Raw genomic sequence first — 21,521 nt, 5'->3', positions numbered from 1 at the left:
CAAGCAACATGTAGAAACATGCTCCCTCCAGTCCATGAGAAAACATCTCTCCACAGAACCGTTGGTGCCGTGGTGGGATTCAAATAATTTAACAACCAGTTCTCTACCCTAATGATTTTTTCCAACAACCAGTTTACCAAACTTAACAACAGATTCTCCCGAAGTGATGCAAACTGGCTGAATCCCACCAACGGGTTGGGGGCCACTGTTCTAGTCCAACCCCTTGCTCAAACAGCCATTCCAGACAAGTGGCTATTCAGTCTCATCTTAAATACTTCCAGTGTTGGAGCATTCACAATTTCTGAAGGCAAGCCATTCCATTGGTTAATTGGTCTCACAGTCAGGAAATTTCACCTTATTTCTAGATTATTTCTTTCCTTGATTATTTTCCTTCCATTACTTCTTGTCCTGCCTTCAAGTATTTTGGAAAATAGCTTGATTCCCCCTTCTTTGTGACAGCCTCTTAGATATCCCCCAACTGCTATCATGTCACCTCTAGTCTTTATTTTCATTAGACGAATTAAATGCCCAATTCCTAAACTATTATTTACATGTTTCAGCTTCGAGTCCCCATTCATCTTTTCTTTTTTTTCCCCATGAAAAGAAATTATTAACTGTTCATCATTCTCCACTATATATTCAGGGGGATATAAGGAGATCGGCATTTGTTTCAATAGTATTCTACACAATGCAACTTGAATGTTCATCCATGACCTCTGTTTGTCAGAATTTTTGGTTAAAAATCACATTAGAACCTATTCGCAAATTTGCTAATAAAAACTGCAAAATGAACATACTAAATATCCTGAGATTCTAGAGATCTATCACCCATTACTTCCCATAATGATTACTTAATGGGTTTAATGGAAATAGGATTTTATGAACTAGCAATCCAAATAAAAGTATAAGCAGTCCACAACTGATCAGTAAAGACTTTTTCTATAATTCATGAGACCCGGTGCTATATAGCAATAGCACTTCAATAGCACTTAGACTTAAACACCAATTTACAGTGCTTAAGGCTGAGTCAACCTTGATCCTGGTGCGATTCAAACTGACAAATTGTAGGCAGCTGTCAGTCAGCAGAAGTACCCTGCAGTACTGCAGTCTAACCACTGTGCCACCGTGACTCATTTAATGAATTATATCAGGCAAAAAAGTCCATTCTGAATATCAACAACAGGAATTGCTTTCCAATTAATATAACTGCAACCTACATCTAAATGTATGACTTTGCCACACTTTGCTTATCATTGTAGTAATTATGGGCATTGTTTCATCTGTTCATCCTACCCATTGTACTCTCTTTTTTTTCATGGTTTAGGAGAACACCAACAGAAGCAAATTTTTCTATTCCGGGGTTGAACTGTGAGATTGTTTCGGATTTGCTATGTCAGTGTTGGTGGAACTGTCCTTGGTGGTTCCCTGATTGGGCTGTTGTTTATTGTTTGATTTTTTTACCTTAATTGATGATTGAGTGTTGTTATTACCTTTACATTGTTATTAATAATATAATGTAAATAAAAACTAAACATTTCAAACAGTATAAGTAGTCCTTGACATACAACATTTCATTTGGTGACCATTCAAAATTACAACAGTCCTGAAAAAAGTGATGTATGATTGTCTTTCTCACTTGAGAACAGTTGCAGCATTCCCATGGCCTCGCAATCAAAATTCAGATGCTTGGCCATTGGCATGTGCTTATGAAAATTACAGTGTTCTGGGTCATGTGATCATTTTTTCTGATCTTCTGACAAGCAAAGTCAATGAGGAAGTCAATTGTTTTACTAACTTAACAACTGCAGTGATTCATTTAATAAGTGTCATACAATGGAGCAAAACTCAGTTAACAACTGTTTCACTTTGCAACAGAAATTTTGGCTCCATCTCTTCTAGAGGTAATAATATCCAGCGCACATGGTTTTCTATGGAAATTAAGTGTTAGAAGCATCATATGCTCAAAGTAAAGAAATATTTCTCCCCAGGTATTCAATTCAGTTTTGTGCACTCCATCCAAAATACTGGAAAGTATTCTTCACTCAGTCTCTCCTACCTCATCCCTTTCTTCTATGGTGAAATGTTTCTCATCTATTAGGAAAGAACTGAAGAACCTTCTTAGATGAGAAGTGAAATGTCTATAAGGAAAAATAAAGAAAGACCAGTAGCCTCTTGAAAAAAGCATCTTTGGGATGACTTGGATGACTGAGAATTTCCACAGACCCTATTAAGAAAGTCAAATATTTTGAACCAATGAGACAATCAAGAAAAATATATGTTACCTTCTGTCTATCAGATGACAGAGAGTTCATGAGTCTTTCATCTTTTATATTTTCAGACCTGTCAGAGCCTTTCTTTTCCCTAAATGGATTTGATTTTCTCCAGTCAGGTTTATGTCTTTTCCTCTCTGATCTTTTTCAGCAGAAATCATATTCTTCTGAGCAGCTTGCCCAGTGCCTCTTTCACTTTGTCATTCCTCAGACAGTAGATAAAAGGATTGAGAAATGGTGTAACAGCAGCATAAAAGAGTGTAATCGCCTTACTAATATTTGAGTGGCTTTCACCTTGTGGAAATACATACATTGCTCCTACAGTACTATAGAAAAGTGTCACCACGAGGAGATGCATGGAGATGGTAGAGAAGCCCTTCCTGCACCTGCTTTGGCTGAAGGATTTCATCAAAATGTAGATCACATAACCATAGGAGAATGTCACAAAGAAGACATTGAGCAAAAACTGAGTTTGCATGCTAATTTGCATGACAAATGGAGTCTTCCCAAGAGGAGGACAAGCTAAGGAAAGAATTGGCACGAGATCACAGACAAAGTTATCAATGCTATTGTCTCCACAAAAAGACAATTTGGAGATCAAAACAATTGGGAGAAGGTATCCTAGAAAACCAACCAACCAACATCCAGCTATCAATCTATAGCAGAATTTTGGAGACACAATATTGGGATAGTGCAAGGGGTGGCAGATAGCTAAGCAGCGATCTAAAGCCATGGCTGAAAGGAAGAAAAATTCAGCACTGCCAAGTGAGAAGAAGATATAAAATTGGAAGAAGCAGGCATTAAAGGAGATCACCTGGTTTTGGGTTGCTAGATTGTAAAGTAAGCGGGGAATGCTGGTGGTCACATAGCAAATCTCCAGCCAGGAAAAATTGCTTAGCAGGATATACATGGGGAGTTGCCTCAACTGATTGTCTATAAGGACCACGGTGATGATTGTGCTATTTTCAACCAAAGTGAGCACATAAAGGATAATGAAGAAAGCAAACAGTAGGAATTGTTTCTTCTGATCCATTCCAAATCCCAACAAAATGAATTCCTGGACTGCTGTTCCATTGGTCAATTCCATCTGTAATCATATATAAGAATCACTATCATACAAAGATACATTTGTTATTATCTCAGATATCTATTGGTTTAGCTTGAAAAAGAAACATATGAATATGAATATATACTACTATGTTCCTTTAGCCATTTTTCTATGAATTGCCAGAAACGATAAAGTTCTACCATATCTTTCCTAATGTTCAGCAAAGAAGATGAATTGTTCCAATATTTATCTGAATCATGTATGATACTTTGAAAAAAAGATTGTTCTGAAGTTTAATTATAATATTTGAAAAGCACTGTTTTTTTTCAGAAGCTACAAAGGTGTGCTGAAATGTTTAGAAAAAAATATATGAAACAATAACTGAGTAAACATCAGTATTCAAGAATCAAAATCAGCTGATATATCAAACAATTCACAAACCTGTTTTTTCCTGTAACCAAAAAACAATAAATTGTGATTACAGAATGTATTCTGGTTTTTAAAAAAGACAAATAATTATTTGTTTTCTCATGGTATTATCACTAATAATCCTAAACCTGGAAATATGCCCCCACCATGAGCATAAAAATTTCTATATGGTACATGGCTATATGGCTTCCTTCAGCATTGACTCAGAGAGATCTTGCTGAAAACATTTGAGCCCTTCCTCTCGTCCCCCACAGAAATATTATATTCCTCTAAAATTTTCTAAATTTTCTTTGCTTCCAGGATCCCCTGCAAAAGCCTAACATAGCTCCCATCCCAGCATTTTTGCTCACATCCTCAAGCAGATTCACAAATAGACATACTGAAATCAAAGTGCATTGTACTCAGGTCAGATCCTCTTGTTTTGTCACATGACCTCTCTGCACTGCTGGCAGTAAAGCTTAGAAATAATAGACTAAATCCTCCATCCTTTTCTGTCCTTCCACAACATCCGTGATCAGAGACTGTTGCACTCCAGGACAAAGGAACAGAGACTGAATGCATGGAAAGTCCTTATTCTCCAAAGACACTCGCATCTTATACCTCAGTAGGATATGAGACATCTTTTCCCCTTGGGAAGATTCTGCCCAAGGACTTCTTCATGATTCAGGCGGAACAGTTTCCTTCCGAGTGTCTGACATGGTCATTTCCCTGCAGGACCAATCAGGCAAAGAGCGTCTATGGGAATTCTCAATCATCCAAGTCATGATTGGTGCTTTTCTCAAAGGTGCTTTTCCAAAGGGAATTAGACTTTCTCAGGTATTTTATTTGAAAACATTTCATTTCTCAAACCAGAAGTTTCTTCAATTTTTCAGTTCAGTTCCATTCAGTTCTTCAATTTAGTTCTCCAGAACTGAAGAAGATTCTTGGATGAGAAGCGCTATTATTTTCAAGGAAAAAAGCAAAGAAGTCCAGTTGCCTTTTGGAAAAGCACTTTTTAGGACAATCAGGCAAAGAGCATAAAGGGCTCCATTGTGGATTTACAAGAGGTAAACTCCAGGTGTGTTCCGGAGAGTGCATACTAGCATTTCAGGGTTGCACAGCCTATCAATGATCAAAGAAATGCTATTTCCCAATAAAACAATATTTCTGAGTATTGTTCTGCCCACATTGCATAGATCTTGCTTTCTTCTGGTTCTGTGTTAGCTGCATTAATCCATCTTGTCATGTGCTCCTTATTTCCCCAAATTTATCCCAACACCAAGGTGACCCTGGTGTCAGCTATGGAATTCATTGGTGCAACATAGCTGGAGAAAGTGGGAGGGGGTGATGTTAATTGAGTAGCTCTTAATAGACAAAATATAATTTTTTTGATAGTTCAATGTTAAAAGTGTGGCACAAAAAGAATTAGAACTTACTTTGGGATTGGTTCCTGTGATGGGATGATGAAGGAAAAGGGAATGGTTTGTAGGTTGGGACATTGTGGGAAGGCCGCACAATGTTTCAGAATTCCACAGAATGTGCCAGGTGCTATTCTAATAAAAATTCTTTGAGATGATGTGTGCCTTGGAGTTACTGACAGGAATGGATTTTCCCTGGAATGCTGACAATATTCCGAAACTATAACAACTTTCAGCACTCCCAAGAGGGGAGCTACCAGGGGTTGCTGAACCCCAGGATTTATTCCAGCTATGGAGCAAACTGAAGAATCAGCCAACACAGGAGGTGAGACAGAAGGGGCTTGAGAGGGACCCTCTGGAAGATTAATTGCTTTCCCCAGCCCCCCTTCGGAGGGGTGATTCAGGCACTGAAGCATGCAGAGGACAGAAGAGGTTTAGAAGCTCGGCCCAGATGAACAGACTCATGGGAGAGTTGTCAGATGGGACTGGATAAGCTTTCTGAACATAAATCTTCATCAAGCCCTTTCCCTATTGCAAGGGAGGCAGACTGATGGTTTGAGGCCCCAGTTCAGGGGTGGGATTCTACCAGTTTGCACCTACTTGATAGAACCGGTTGTTAACATTCTAAGCAGTTCAGAGAACCCGTTGTTAGAAGAAATTACTGGCCTAATCTGGTAAGGAAGGCAGGAAGGAAACATTCTGGTGTTGCTTACAGAAGCTGCCTCTCCATTAAAACCCTTATTACATTCTTGTCAGGACTAGACTTCTTGTCTCAGGAATGACTCTGGAGTATTCCCACTCCTTTTCTGGTACTTTGCTTGTATGGAGTGACCATTCAAAGTTACAATGGCACTAAAAAAAGTGACTTATGACCATTTTTCTCGCTTACGATTGTTGCAGCATCCCCACAGTCATGAGAGGCCAGGCGAGGAGATGTGTGCCTCAATGTGAGTAATATTGTGTTGGCCATGCCCAGCCAGTCACATTATCACCAAGTCACACCCACCAACTAAGCCATGCCCATAGACCCGGTTGTTTAAAAAATTGAATCCCACCTCTGCTCCAAGAGAATTATTAAAGTGAATTTCTCTCTTTTGTAGATGTATACATTTAAACAAGACTATGTTCTTTCTCTGTGCCATATATGTGGGCTTTTGCATAATTTTATTTATTTATTTGTCATATTTAGGTAGTGTATATTGGAGGTGGTGAACCTTTGAGAGCTGTATGCAACCAAAATTTCATTTTAATGTATGCCGATTAGTGTACGTTTAAAGTGACAATAGTGTTATTCTAAGTCTAAATCAACTTTCAAATTAAAATTCATAATGCACTCATTATCTTTACATGACCCAAAATTATTTGCAAAATCCAATGCAGAACCTAGAAACCATTAAAGCTAACCTCTTTAACACATTCTTTGGCTCAGTATTTGTAAACAGCAATGGATCATGCCCAGTATTTCCTAGTCAAACCACAAACAACTACATTGATTTAATGCATATTGATTTTACAGAAGACTATGTTGAAAAAGTACTATGCAATCTAAAACCATCTCTATCTATTGGACCGGACGGAATATATGCCTACTTCTTAAAAAAGCTGCCAAAGCCGAACCTCTAAGCATAATCTTTGAAAAATCCTTCAGGACCAGATCCTTGTCAAACCTATGGACATTAGCCACGGTCATCCCCATTTCCAAAAAGGGTGATCCCCATTTCCAAAAAGGGTGACTCCAGCCTTGTTGAAAATTACAGACCAATTTCTTTATGCTGTCACCTGTAAAGTCATGGAATCAATTATTAACCAATCCATTATCCTCCACTTAGAGACAAACAACCTACTCTGAATAGTAGGTTGACTGAATAGTCAAGACCTTGTTGATGTTCCAAACTCTGTCAAGGACCTTGGAATACTCATCTCTAATGATCTAAGTGCTAGAGTCCACTGTAACTACGTAGCCAAAAAGGCATTAAGAGTTGTTAACCTAATCCTGCATAGCTTTTTCTCCTGCAATATCACACTATTAACTAGAGCATACAAAACATTTGCTAAACTGATACTTGAATACAGCTCATTGGTCTGGAACCCACATTGTCGCGTTGAGCGACCGGTCTGTTGTTTCGGCTTTCTGGTTGATTGCTGAATTCCTCTCAGAGAATAACCCTCGCAAGGGTGAATTAGTCCTCGCAAGGACGAAGTTTAAAGTAACCCTCGCAAGGGTGAGAAAATAGCCCTCGCAAGGGCGAGGCTAGGCAAGACTCTCGCAAGAGTGACTGCCAAGCAAGCTCAAGAAATAAAACACACAAAACACAAGCGATCTTAAAAATGAGGCAGCACTTTGAGCCTGGGGGAGATGGGATTCTCCGGCTGCCCTGGAACAGATGGAAATGTCCAGGCTTCTGCTTCTCCTGCTCCTTCCTCCCCCAGGCTTTTTGCTGTCCCCTTTTATTGTGCTAATTCAAGGGAGGAGGTGAGAGAGGAATTTTACAGGAAGGTAAAGAGATACAATGTAGCTGCTATTTTGTAACTGCTATAGACAGGCATATCTTTTTTGAATACACATTCTTTGTCTGCGGTTAATCTTTTATTAACTCCCTTCCTGTCAGTGCTTTCCTTCTATAATGTTCTGAACTGAATACGTGTTTTTTAGCAAGATTTCTTCCTGTGGAAAAATACAGGACAGAGCCAATGTAAAATAGTCACAATTCCTCCTTTTCTTTATTTTTGTGCTCATGACTCTGGTAGAGTTCTTTCTCTTCCAGAGTAGTCTCACAAGGTGGCAACAAGCCCTTCGGTTTGTTGATGCCTTGCTGAACCAACTCATACGAGGAGAAGTCCTCATCCCCGAGTCGTGGCTGGACCGAGTTAAGAAATTTTCTTTGGGAGAAAAGAAGTTATTAATGTCTATTTCCTCCTCTGACTCTTGGTCAGAGTACCATTCCAACAGCGGTTTTTTGACCAGATCTTTTGATTCAATGCTGGATGTAAGAAAGCTAACTGTTTTTTGAGTATTGTTAATTTTATTGTCAAGTGTTTTCAAACGATCCCTCAATAATTTTAGTAAACGTCCTATTACACATGGACCAATAGTACATGCAAGAAGCAATAACACAAGAGGACCTATTAAGGCTGATAATAGTGTTGTTAACCAGGGAGAAAAATTAAACATGCTTTGATACCATGACTGTCCTTGTTGTCTTTTATTCTCTCTATCCTTCAATCGTTTACGTAATTCAGCCATGGAATCTTTAACAATTCCTGAATGATCAGCATAAAAACAACATTCTTCTTTTATTGCTACACATAATCCCCCTTTGTTTAAAAATAATAAATCCAGACCTCTTCTGTTCTGAAGAGTCACTTCAGCCAGAGATGAGAGAGAATTTTGAAGAGCAGTAATTGAAGTCTCTATTCGTTTGAGATCTTCATCTATTTGTAAACTAAGAGTAGCTAACTGTTGATGACCAACAGCTAAAGCTGCTGCACCTGTGACTGCACCTGCTGCCCCAAGGCCTAACAATACAGATAGTGTTACAGCTGTTATTACTTCTCTTTTTGATGAAGGGGAAATTGTGGAGGTTCAAGTTTATTAATAAGTTCTGACCCTGGATAAATTGTGATCTTTGGAATCAGTGTTACCTGAATGCAAAAGGATTTCTGAGCAATAAGAACATCACCATGAACACAAGCAGTTGCTCCTGTGGAGCATGCCCATATAGAATTATTACCTGGGATAAAGAATTGTCCTTTGAGGCGAGCTGTGATATTGCCATTGGAGGTGGTGTATAGAGGAGCATAGCCTCCAATGTTAAGGTTTAATCTTTCTTTTGGTAAATATACATCACAGTGATATCCAGATGAAACCTTCTGACAATATTGAGAGTGACTGGCAGGTATGTTTCCTAGGCAACATCCCTTACCTACTATGTCAGTGATAGTGATGGAGGAAGTATTCCATCTGCATTGTGTGTCACTGGTGGAGTTACTAATAGGTTCATTGGAAGCCACTGCTTCATAGAATGGTGGCAATTCAGATAAGCAAAGCCAACATTGATCAGTTTTGGATGAATCATTAAGTGTAGTTGCTAACAATTTGTAAGAAGAATTAACCAATTGTACTAATGGATTCACCTGAATATTGGGTTTTTGTAGAAAGTTTGATTTCAAATTGTGGTTGGGACCAATATCATAATTAGACATAGATATAGAAAGACGAATTGTAAAAATATTCCCTTCATCTCCTAGACCATCCCACTGACGTCCTCCCCAAGTAAACTCAACCATCCATTGTTTTTTTGTAAGTGTCTTTCCTTTTGCAGTAAATGTGATTCTGAGTGGATTTAGTCTCTGTCCACAACAAGGCCTTGAAGAGCAGGGAAGATGTTCTTGAGCACGGGTAATATGAATATAGTCATTTTTGGTAGGCGCTTCCCACCAGATATGACCTGTGGATACACAACTCCATTTTTTACAATATCTGTCAACTACCCCACCGCAGGCAGCACGAGAAGCACCAGTACTGTGAGCAGGACAAAAATATAGTCTAAAGTTGTGAATAGGTGCTGGAGAACAGGAGCCTTGCTTGTCCCATATATCAGCTTGTAGATTTTTATCTGCAAATTTTTCTACTCCTGTCCCCATTTCAGCAAAATCCATGAAAAGCTGAGGAAACCATGGCCATCTAGTATAGTTAGTGGTGGTGTTTAAAATATTTCCTTGAAAATCAAGGATAGTCCAGGTATAATCTTGAGGTTGATGTTCATTTGTAGAAGGTTGTATGCTTCGAGGAATGCGATGATAGCCAAATCTTGGAACAGCACGAGATGCAGACCACTTAGAGATGGAGTTGTCAGCGATGAAGACAGGGTACCCAAGATGGCGAGCTCTGAATGGGAGCTGTAGTCTTACGATGAGTGTCATCAGGGATGAGGTGGCGTCTTCGCACGACAGGTGTTTTGTAATGAACAGGAACCCAGGAAGATGAATGATGCAATATGCATTTGGTGACATCACAGGGTGGAAAGCAGCAACGAAGATGCCATTGCAGTTTGTCTCCAGGAAAAGTTGTCTCAGAATTAGCTTGAGATGGCAATGTAGGAAAAGCAGAGGATAGTGGAGGAGATGCCACTGAAGGAGTGGAAAGTAATAGAACAGTGTGATTAAAGTATGTGTGATTGTGAAAAATCCTAAGCAAGAATAAGATCCTATAGTAGATAGAGTAACATGTATAGTTAAAAATATTAAACAAGGAGAATAGTAATAGTGAACAGTAATGTCAGAAGTAGGCGAAAGAAAGCTACCATTGTGTTGGAAAACATAATTACATGTAGAAAGGAGATTATCTTTAAAAATAAAGGTAACAGTGTCAGCAAGAAAAGTAAAAATAGCATCAGGAGATGCCTGAATTGAGAAAAGACAGGAAATATTGATATCAGAAGAAAAATTAGAGTTAGAGTTAGGTTTGCCATGGTAAGGTCTGACACAGCGAGCAGGAACCCAAAGCACTCAATCAGGAAGTTGGACAGCAGCGTAACCTTTTCCCCAGGTGATGAGCTGTGCAGGACCTTTCACGCAGGATCTGGAAGCTGTCTGAAATAAACAAGAGGACGGGAAGAGGGAACTACTGGCTTGGTGAAGTGGCGAGAAGCCGCTGTGGAAGAAGGAGAGCCAGTAAGATTAAGAAAGTTAAGAGAATAGAGAGTAATGTTCAAGATGTTTTGTAACGCCGGAGGTTCGGGGCCTAAGCCTTTTTCCCTGTTTGCCGATCAAGGGCATTTTTCAGAGTTTGGTTTGCCCTTTCCACAATAGCCTAACCTTGGCTATTGAAAGGTATGCCAAATTTATGTGTGATGGCCCACTTATGGCAAAACTCAGCAAAGGGAGAACTGACATAAGCAGGACCATTATCTGTTTTGAGAATTTTGGACATCCCAACGTTACGAATGACCAAATACAGTGATTAATAACATTTTTAGTAGCCTCTCCTCTTTGTAATGTTGCCATAATAAACCCTGAATATGTATCAACTGATACATGAATGTATTTCAGGGAGCAAAGGGAGGATAATGAGTTACATCCATTTGCCATGTATCACAGGCTTGAGTACCCCTAGGATTAACACCTTCAGGGATACCTTTGGCCTGCAAGCTACATGTTGGACATTGTTGAATTATTGCTGTGGCTTCTTGATACGTAATCCCAAATTGCTGTACCAAGGCCTTCTTATTTTGATGGAAATAGTCATGACTCTCCCCAGCTGAAAGCTGTTGTGGAAGAGGAGAGGAGGCCATAATTTTACATGCCTCATCTGCCATATGATTGCCTTCTGCCAGGAATCAAGGCAATTGCTGATGACTTCTGATATGAGCTACAAATAAAGGTTTCCCTTGCTTTTTCAGCAGTGTCTGAAGCTGTAAAAAAAGTGTCATGAGAGAAGGAGGGGTAACAGGAGAAATATATGCGTCGAAAATATGAGCAACCATCTGAGTAACATACATGCTATCAGATATTACATTTAAAGATTCCTGTGGAAAAAGAGACAAGGCCAAAGAAAAAGCAGCTAACTCAGCTTGTTGTGCTGAGTTCTGTGGGGCAGTTAAGCGTTTGTTCCATTGAGCATTTTCACACCATGCACATGCTCCAATATTTTTGAACCATCAGTAAAGACAGTTAAGCCTTCCTTCAATGGCTGTTGGACAAAAGGTGATTGTAAAACAAAAGGAACTGTCTTCAACACCTGCAGTCGTGAATCAGATGGAAGGTGGCATGACACTTGGCCACACCAATCTTCCAATGCATCCTGCAGTGTTGTGGAAGTCTGAAAAAGAGGTTCCCATTGACTAATCTTAAAAGGAATATACAATGTAAAAATATCCATTCCCATCAGGGCTTTGGTTCTCTTGCGCCCTTTTTGTATAAGAAAAGCCATTTGTGCTGCTTTAGTAAAAATAGAGGTTTTTGGAGTATGTGGTAGGTGTAACCATTCCAAGACATGAAGATTTTTTGCATTAGATACTTGAACAATTATTGCAGTCAGTAATTGATGAGTGGAAATAATAGCAAGAGAAGGTGGTGTTTCTGCAAATGCACGGTTTACCCATTGAGTTGCTAGGGCTGTGTTTACTTGCTTTAAAGCTTCTAGATGCTGAGCTGAAAGATAGACCTTATCTGCAGGATTTTTTTAATCCTACTAGTGCTTGAAAAAGCGGTGATAGCATCTGTGTGGTTAGAGCAAGATATGGTCTAGCCCAGTTAATAACTCCCAAGTACTGCTGTAATTGAACCAATGTGGTTGGCTGTGGAAGTGTGAGTGAAGGAATATGTGGAGATGCTGAGGAAGCTAAAACCTTGTGACCTAAATATTGCATTGGGTAGTGAGACTGGATTTTTTCAGGTGCTATATGTAACCCTGCTTTTGCTAATGTGGTCAAGAGGATCGGAAAAGTTTTTTGTACCGTCCCCTTTGGCCCATCAGCTGCAATTAAGATATCATCCATGTAATGATATACAAGAAAATCAGGAAATTGAGATCTATAAGGATGCAGAGCCTCATTGACAAAATATTGACACATGGTTGGTGAATTAAGCATACCTTGTGGAAGAACTTTCCATTGATACCTAGATGTGGGTTTAGAGTTATTGAGTTCTGGCACTGTAAATGCAAAGATGATTCTATCCTTTTGTGCCAGAGGTATAGAAAAGAAACAGTCCTTTAAATCTATTATTATGAGATCAAATCCAGCTGGGATCAAATTAGGATTAGGCAGACCACACTGCAGTGGCCCCATAGGTTGAATAATCCTATTCAAGGCTCTAAGATCACTAAGAAGGCGATATTTGCCAGATTTCTTTTTAATTACAAAGACTGGGGTGTTATAAGGACAGGTGGATGGTTCAATATGTCCCTCTATTAACTGTTGATGGACAAGGAGATGTAAAGCCTCCAATTTTTCTTTGGTGAGAGGCCATTGATCCACCCACACAGGAATAGATGTTTTAAGAGTAAGAGATAAAGGAGAAATAGACATTTTGATAGAAAAACTATGGTATCTGAATATAAGCTTGAAATTGAGAAAGTAAATCACGTCCCCAAAGATTGCAATGTAGAGGAAGGATAGAGGGTTTAAGATAAGCAGTTAAGGTAGAATGCTCAGTAGAAGCAGAAAGCCAATGAGAGCTGACCTTAGCAGCTTGAGCACCACCTACGCCCTGCACTGAAGAAGCTTCTGTGAGAGACCAAGAAGAGGGCCATTCATTAGAACGGATAACAGAAACATCTGCTCCGGTGTCAATCAGACCTTCAAAAAATTCGACCATTGAGTGTAACAGAAAGAGTTGGTTTTGAAGCTTGAACAGGTTGCTGCAATGCAAACAAAGAAAGAGGTTCAAAAAGAGGCAAAATTATAAGTGTAGCAACTACTGTCCCCTTTTTTAAAGAAAAGCAACGATCTCCTATTGCAGCCAATGCAAGATTATTAAGAGCAGAAGAATCATATAAGTAAGGAGCTGCAGCCACACCCTCTATTGTAAGAGAAGAATTGGGAATAAGCAAGACAGGTGTGGAAGGAGGAAGAGGTTTGAAAAGTGTTGCAGTTAAAGGAAGAGTAAAAACAGCACCAGGATCATCATACACAAGATCCTCTAACAATACCACAGGAAACGTTGTGGCAGTTAGTTCAGCCTTTGTGGCGGGGCTAGCTGAAGACCCCTCAATTAGTTTCCCGAAGGCTGTGAAGGAGAAGGATTAGAATAACAATTTGAAGCCCAATGATAGCCTTTCCTGCAGCGAGGACAGATAGTTTTTGGCTTAGATGAAGAGGGTGGACCTCTGGTTTGGCCACGAAAAGCAGCTCCTCCCCCTGGCTTTCGACATTGATTTTTAAAATGTCCTGGCTTGCCACAGTTAAAACAATTGCCATTGCGTGTTAAAGCAAAAGCATCAGGAGGAGAAGTGGTAGCAGAATTAGGATTTGGTAATGAAGCTGTGATTGCAGTAAGCATAGAAAAAAGCATTTTCCAATCATACAATAACATAACTATATTAGCTGTAACCAAAGAATCAAGTATTCCCCTAGTAAAAGGAGAATGCAATCCATAAGTTGTAGCTGCATCTTTTATATTTTTCAAAACTTTAAACTCAATGTTACTATGAACATTGCCTCCTCCCCCAGGGATGATAGTCATAGGATAAGCAGAAGGTTCTTCTGTTTCTAAAGATAGAGGTGATGACAAAAGATTAGTTATGATTCCTCCCATAGGATTCATAATAGGAGAATCAGAAAGAGAAGAAAGAGCAGAAGGAGGAGGGGAAGAAATATCTGAATAAGGAGGTGGTAGGGAAGAATTTGATTCCAAATGAGCTGCAAGAGGCTTAGAAGTTTTTGAATTAGAAGAGTGGGAGTCAGAAGAAACAGGAGAAAAAGAATTTTCAGGAAGACTAGAAGGAGGATAAATAATTGTTATAGCAGCCATTATTGCTCTCCAAGAAATAAGTATATCCATGGGAGCTCTGGGAACTTCATGTAAATATTTTCCTAATTTTTCCCAGTGAGAATGGCTAAGAGTTCCAGCAGATGGATAGGCTGGACAGTGTGCCTCAATATAAATTATAAATTTATTTAAAGATTTTTTAGAAATAGGGTACACAGTGGTACCATTGGTTTTTTGAAAGGAATTAGCTTTCTTCACTAGATTATAAAGTTCGTCCCTATGCCCTGACGAAACTTGAGAAATCGAGGTGCCCATACTTACTTTTTTGTCGACATAGCCTATACCAGGCGAAGAAGAATGAGGTGAAGAAGATGCACTTCTAGACAAAAGTCACACCTTGGAACCAGAAAGGTGAAGGGATCCCAGACGATTAGAGATCCCGGACGAGCCCCCAGCTGTCGCGTTGAGCGACCGGTCTGTTGTTTCGGCTTTCTGGTTGATTGCTGAATTCCTCTCAGAGAATAACCCTCGCAAGGGTGAATTAGTCCTCGCAAGGACGAAGTTTAAAGTAACCCTCGCAAGGGTGAGAAAATAGCCCTCGCAAGGGCGAGGCTAGGCAAGACTCTCGCAAGAGTGACTGCCAAGCAAGCTCAAGAAATAAAACACACAAAACACAAGCGATCTTAAAAATGAGGCAGCACTTTGAGCCTGGGGGAGATGGGATTCCCCGGCTGCCCTGGAACAGATGGAAATGTCCGGGCTTCTGCTTCTCCTGCTCCTTCCTCCCCCAGGCTTTTTGCTGTCCCCTTTTATTGTGCTAATTCAAGGGAGGAGGTGAGAGAGGAATTTTACAGGAAGGTAAAGAGATACAATGTTAATCTTTTAGACCAGTCTACGTGACATGAGCCACATACTCTGTAGCTGCTATTTTGTAACTGCTATAGACAGGCATATCTTTTTTGAATACACATTCTTTGTCTGCGGTTAATCTTTTATTAACTCCCTTCCTGTCAGTGCTTTCCTTCTATAATGTTCTGAACTGAATACGTGTTTTTTAGCAAGATTTCTTCCGGTGGAAAAATACAGGACAGAGCCAATGTAAAATAGTCACACCGCATTACGTATCTGATATTAATACAGTTGAGAAAGTCCAGAAATATTTCACAAGAAAAGTTCTCCACTCCTCTACTTGTTGCAAAATACCTTATGCCATCAGACTTGAAATTTTAGACCTAGACAACTAGTGGAGACATTTTACTTCTCATCGAAGAAGCTTCTTCAGAAAACTGAAGAAATTTTCTTGGATGAAAAGCGAAACTTCTTCCTCAAGGAAAAAAACAAAGTCCAGTTGACTTTTGTGTTGTAATGACGAGGCAGTCGAGTTGTTTGATCATGAACAACTGAATCATGATGAACTTTATTAGAGTCTAGTCTTGCATTTATACACATTTTTAATTATCCTCCATCCTTGGTTAACTTTTGGTTACTGCTTAACTTTCGTTACTGTTTAGCACAGTAATTAATACAATTAGTTAAAGTCTAACATATGTTTACTCCCTCTCTGTAATCCTCCTTTAGATTAGTGACTTTATTTACCTGAGTTGCATTTGCTTGGAAACATTCTTTATCTGAGGTTTGCCATCTGAGATTGGAACATTCCTGCAATTACAACTCTACACTTTTGAAAAAAGTCATGGATGACATGGATGACTGAGAATCTCCATAGGATTGATCATCTGCAATAATTGGCTTCATTCTACCATAAGGAAACATAGCACCTTTCCATTTAAATAACAACCCCAAAGAACTCCAAAGAAACACTCTTTGGGGTTTATGGATAACAATCTCTGTTCTTGTGAGGCAAAATCCCCAAGGGGCACCCAATCCTTAGCACCTTTGTAATCACACAGCACATCTTTTCTTCCTGATCAGTCCCTGAATATGATTTTTAAGTACCACTGTAAGAATGAGGGGATGACAGCTTTTTCTCACTCCTTAATCCTAACACATATCAACATCTGTTCTGTTGGAGTGGGTAAAGCATGAACTTTTCTTATAAGATAAGGACTTACTTTTTTATTTTATTTATTTATTTTATCGAATGATTTTTAGATAACAGGTATAAGTATAAACATGGTTATAAGTACATAAAATGGATATAAATAAGAAAAAAGAAACAATAGGACAGGGACGGTAGGCACATTGGTATGTTTATGCAAGCCCCCTACAGGAAAGGGGTGAGGTCATTAGTAGATAGTCTAAGGTTAAAGTTTTTGGGGTTTGGGAAAGAAACCACAGAGTCAGGTAGAGTATTCCAGACATTGACCACTCTGTTGCTGAAGTCATATTTCCTGCAATTAAGTTTGATGCGGTTTACCTTGAGTTTGTATCTATTGTTGTGCTCTTGTATTATTTGGGTTGAAGCTGAAATATTCATTGACAGGTAGGACATTGCAATATATAATTTTATATACTATACTTAGATCAAATCAAAAACGGTGTAGTTCTAGGTTGTTTAGGTCTAAAATTTTAAGTCTGGTGGCATAAGATATGAGTAGAGGATGGAGGACTCTTCCCGTAAAATATTTCTGGACTTTCTCAATTGTATTAATATCAGATATGTAATGTGGGTTCCAAGTATCCAAGTATTGGTCTAGCAAATGTTTTATATGCTGTCATTAGTAGAGTGATATTACTGGATAAAAAGTTACGCAGGATTAGGTTTACAACTCTTAATGCTTTTTTGGCTATGTAGTTACAGTGTGCTCTAGCACTTAGATCATTTGAGATGAGTACTCCAAGGTCCTTGACAAAGTTTGTGTCATCAACAAAGTCTTGACTATTCAGCCTGTATTTTATTTTCTGATTTTTTTTGCCAATATATAAGACAGAGCATTTATTTGTTGAGATTTGAAGTTGCCATTTGTTTGACCATTCTGACACATAGTCGAGGTCTTTTTGAAGGGTAGCAGTATTGTCAGTGGTGTTGAATAACTTTACATCATCAGCAAAAAGAATGCAGTTGCTCTTAATATGATCACAGAAGTCATTAATGTAGAGTATGAAGAGAGTTGGTCCTAGAACACTGCCTTGGGGGACACCACTGTTGACAGGTACAGGATTTGATAAGATGCTCCCAATTTTGATCATTTGTTGCCTGTTTGACAGGAATGCTTCTATCCAGTTATACTTTGTGAGGAAGGACCATGGAGGAATTAATTTGATTAATTAATCTTTTGAGAAGCTACCATCTTCTCAAGAAAGAAGAGGTTTGATCAGCGAGATGGTATGAGACCAATCATGGCTGTTTGTTTGTTTTTTAATATTTCATTCCAAATTGTAATACAGTCAGACAAATTCTGGGCTTACCTGCTTTCACTGTAACAGTTAACAGATGTTCAGCACTATTTATTCTACTTTCCATCTATATCTCAGCACAAAATAGTGTTTATTTTCTAGACTAATGGGTCCTTCTCAGACTGCAGACTGTGCAATCAGTTTTTAAATGAAGGATTCATCTAATCTATTTAGTAACAGGACACCAGATGCACCTTCTACTTTCTCCTTCCTGAATATCCCTACCGAGAAAGATTTGGGAGAAATATATTCAAATAATGAGCACCCATTTCAATACAGTTAAATATCCTCTCAAGAAGTAGAGAGTGCTAATGAGGAAGAGAGAGACAATTTGGTGTAGTGGTTAAGGCATCCGATTAGAAACCAGGAGATTTCTAGTCCTGTCTTAAGAACAAAGCCAGCTTGGTGACTTTATGCCAGTTACTCTCTCTCAGCCCTAGGAAGGAGGCAATAGCAAATGGCTTCTAGAAAAAAAAATCATACCAAATTGACTCCAGGGACATATCCAGATCGTCTCCAAGAATTGAACATGATTGAGGAAGGAGAAAAAAATAAGGAAGTAGCTTTGCCTGAATACCAGAGAAAACAATAGTATATTTAATGGGCTAAAAATCTGGTCTGTTACAAGGGAGCTTCCTATGTCACTGGGAAACATAATGGAGAAGTTCAAAATTATTTCCAAAGATGGTCTTTTCTCAAGAAACTGTATATTTGAAAATTTCAGAGGTGACTTCTTGTACTATGCTGAGGGAGCTAATGATGGCAATGAAACATTTGGAAAAGAGAAGTGAGGGGAAATTCCCATCAGTGTTTTATCCTGCCTTCTATGAATACAGAAAATGACATTGAATAATGACATAAGCAGTGAGATACTTCCCATCTAATGCTAGTCAGAGTTATGAAAATGTAGTCAGGCAAATACCTACTTTATTCATTTCACAGTTCCTCTAGAAGACAATGAGCAATTATATTATTTATTTCATGGTCTTCAGACATTGTGTTCAAATTCATCTTCCTTCCTTCCTTTCTTCCTTCTCTTATCCTCCCCTCCAATTTTTAATCATAGTATGTAAAGATATAAACTTTGGGGAAGTTGGGGAGTTTTGTTTAGTTTCTTGTTCTGGAAGGGAAGTCCAAAATAGTACAAGAATACACAAAATGAAGCTACAGAACATGGTTCAAGGTGGAAACTATCTTATTTTATTGCAGATGGTACCATCCAACTGGACTTCAGTTGAGGAATTTGTGTTGCTAGGATTCGGAATTGGACCGTGCAACAGATTGCTACTCCTCATCCTTTTCATTATGCTCTATGTGCTCACCTTGATTGAGAACATCACCATTATTATTTTGGTGCTTCTGGACACTCATCTGGGCCAGCTACCTATGTACATTCTGCTGAGCAACTTCTCCTGGTTAGAAATGTGCTATGTCTCCACAACGGTGCCCCGCATGCTCTTTGATTTAGCAGTCCCTGGTGGCATCATTTCCTTCAAGGAGTGTTTCATCCAGTTCTATATCTTCTTCTCCCTAGGCTGCACTGAATGTTTCTTCCTCTCCACAATGGCCTTGGATCGGTATGTGGCCATCTGCCACCCACTGCACTACCCACATATTATGTCTCACAACTTCTGCTACCTGATGGTGGCTCTTTGTTGGGTTGTAGGCTTTCTGTGGTATCTTATTCCTGCAAAGTTGATCTCTAAGTTGTCCTTTTGTGGCTCCAATGTCATTGACCACTTTTTGTGTGATGCTGGCCCAATTCTATCTTTGGCTTGCCCTCCACTTGGAAAAGCTCCCATTTTCAGCCAGATTTGTCTCAATGGTCTGCTCATAAGTAATATATCCTTTGTCGTGGGCTCCTATAGCATTGTAATTTTCACTCTAGCGAAGACCTCCAACAGTCTTAGGAAGGGCTTTTCTACCATCTCTTTCCATTTAATTGTGGTCTCACTTTTCTATGGCTCAGTGGCAGCCATGTATTTATTACCAGGTGGGGAAAGTCAATTAGGAGTCACAAAGGCTGTGACACTCTTTTATACTGCCATTACACCCTTTCTCAATCCTTTGATCTATTGTCTGAGAAACAATCAAGTGAAAGAAGCACTTGGCAGATTGCTAAAGAGAAAAGTGACACTGATATGGAGTAAATGATTGTCTCTTTGCACACACAAAAAGATATACTACAAGCAAAATCAAACTAAAATGCCAACACCTACAGAAAAATGCAAGACACAAAGCATGCTTATTTAAATAACATTCATGTCATCTTGAAATTTTCAATGTCCAGCCTCCTCTTTATTTCCAAAACTGTCACTGGGCCCCACCTTGTCTTCATAATACCCATATAAGGTATGGCAAGGCTTCATCCTAGATCCTGTGAAGTCCCTCATACGTGGGCAAAATCAAGTACATAGATTTTAGTAAAGTAGAATAAATTCAGAGTTTTGATAACTGCGAGAGAAATGTTCCAACCTCATTTATAGTGAGTGAATTAAAGAAGAGTCCTTTGTAGTGATTTGAATTCTTCCCATATTTCTTTCCATTTGAACATGTTGCTATTTACGAGATAAGATGTCATCTCCTGATTTGTGAGCAATCCCTTGATCCTTCTCCAGCTTCCTCAAAATCTTTTATGGGTTGCCGTTCTTCAATATTTTTAATGAACGTACCTTAAAAAGGTTGGGAAAAGCTGTTCAGATTTGTAAATGAGACAAACTGGGATGGAAAAACTAACATCTTAGAAGACAGAAATAAATTTCAGAACAATCTTGACAAGGCTGAAGGTTATTCTCTGGGTAGATACCACATTAAATACAGTAGTTGCCCAGCAAATAACCTGATTGTCTGTCATGTGTGGCTCTACAGGTAATAACCACATCTTGAAATTCACCTAGAACCATACGATCAACCAGTGTAGCTCACAAAAAAGGAAGGCACATGCTCATCATTTCCCATTGCTCTCTGGATCAGTTGAACCTTCTGAGTAGTCTTCAAGAGCAGATCCATGTAGAGTACATATTGCAATAGTCAAACTACAAGGTGATTCAGGCAAGAGTAACCATTTGAATGGCTGAAGGCACAAGTGGTACACAAGAAGCTGTGCAGATACCAAGAAAACTTCCAGATTGTGAACTACTTTTGAATGTGGACATGATCCAAAGGTGGAAAACCCATGATCTGGAGTGTGTGGACATAAAATCCATAGCTACTCAGTAGATTAAATCAAAGTCTGCATCCAGATCAGATCAGCTTTTAGACACTGGGACAAGAGTTCAACAGCATCATTTGGCCAGTTTGGGGTCAAGTGATATAAGTGATATAAATGATATCAATATATGATATATTAGTATATCAATAATATTGTCCCCTAAGCCAGCAGATGATCTAATTCAATAGTTTCATGTAAATAATAAACTGAGGAGTGGGACGCAATGAGTTTCTGGCATCGCACAAAGGAAAGGCCAACTTTCTTTCCTATCAACAAAATATGTTTTAAATATCCTGAGATAATAAATATCTCATAATAAATATGTTTTAAATATCCTTAGATAATTAATACTTGTCAGGTATCTGAATCTTTAGGAC

The 21,521-nt window shown here is 39.0% G+C and overlaps 2 protein-coding genes across 2 annotated transcripts; one reads left to right on the top strand and one right to left on the bottom strand.

The window, feature by feature from the left end:
• Window positions 1–2,427: 2,427 nt before the first annotated feature.
• LOC113452777 (olfactory receptor 11G2-like) lies at window positions 2,428–3,357 on the bottom strand. Its single transcript, XM_026724250.2, has one exon. The coding sequence runs from the start codon at window positions 3,355–3,357 to the stop codon at window positions 2,428–2,430; it is 930 nt and encodes a 309-aa protein (XP_026580035.2).
• Window positions 3,358–19,142: 15,785 nt separating this feature from the next.
• LOC113449553 (olfactory receptor 11G2-like) lies at window positions 19,143–20,087 on the top strand. Its single transcript, XM_026720643.1, has one exon. It carries the CDS (start codon window positions 19,143–19,145, stop codon window positions 20,085–20,087), a length of 945 nt encoding a protein of 314 aa, XP_026576428.1.
• The last annotated feature ends 1,434 nt before the right edge of the window (window positions 20,088–21,521 follow it).

Source organism: Pseudonaja textilis, chromosome Z (assembly GCF_049901715.1).
Source record: "Pseudonaja textilis isolate UNSWEBS1 chromosome Z, rPseTex1.2, whole genome shotgun sequence".
Taxonomy (NCBI): Eukaryota; Metazoa; Chordata; class Lepidosauria; order Squamata; family Elapidae; genus Pseudonaja; species Pseudonaja textilis.
The sequence above is the reverse complement of the archived record's forward strand: the minus strand, read 5'-3'. Positions and strand labels throughout refer to the sequence as shown.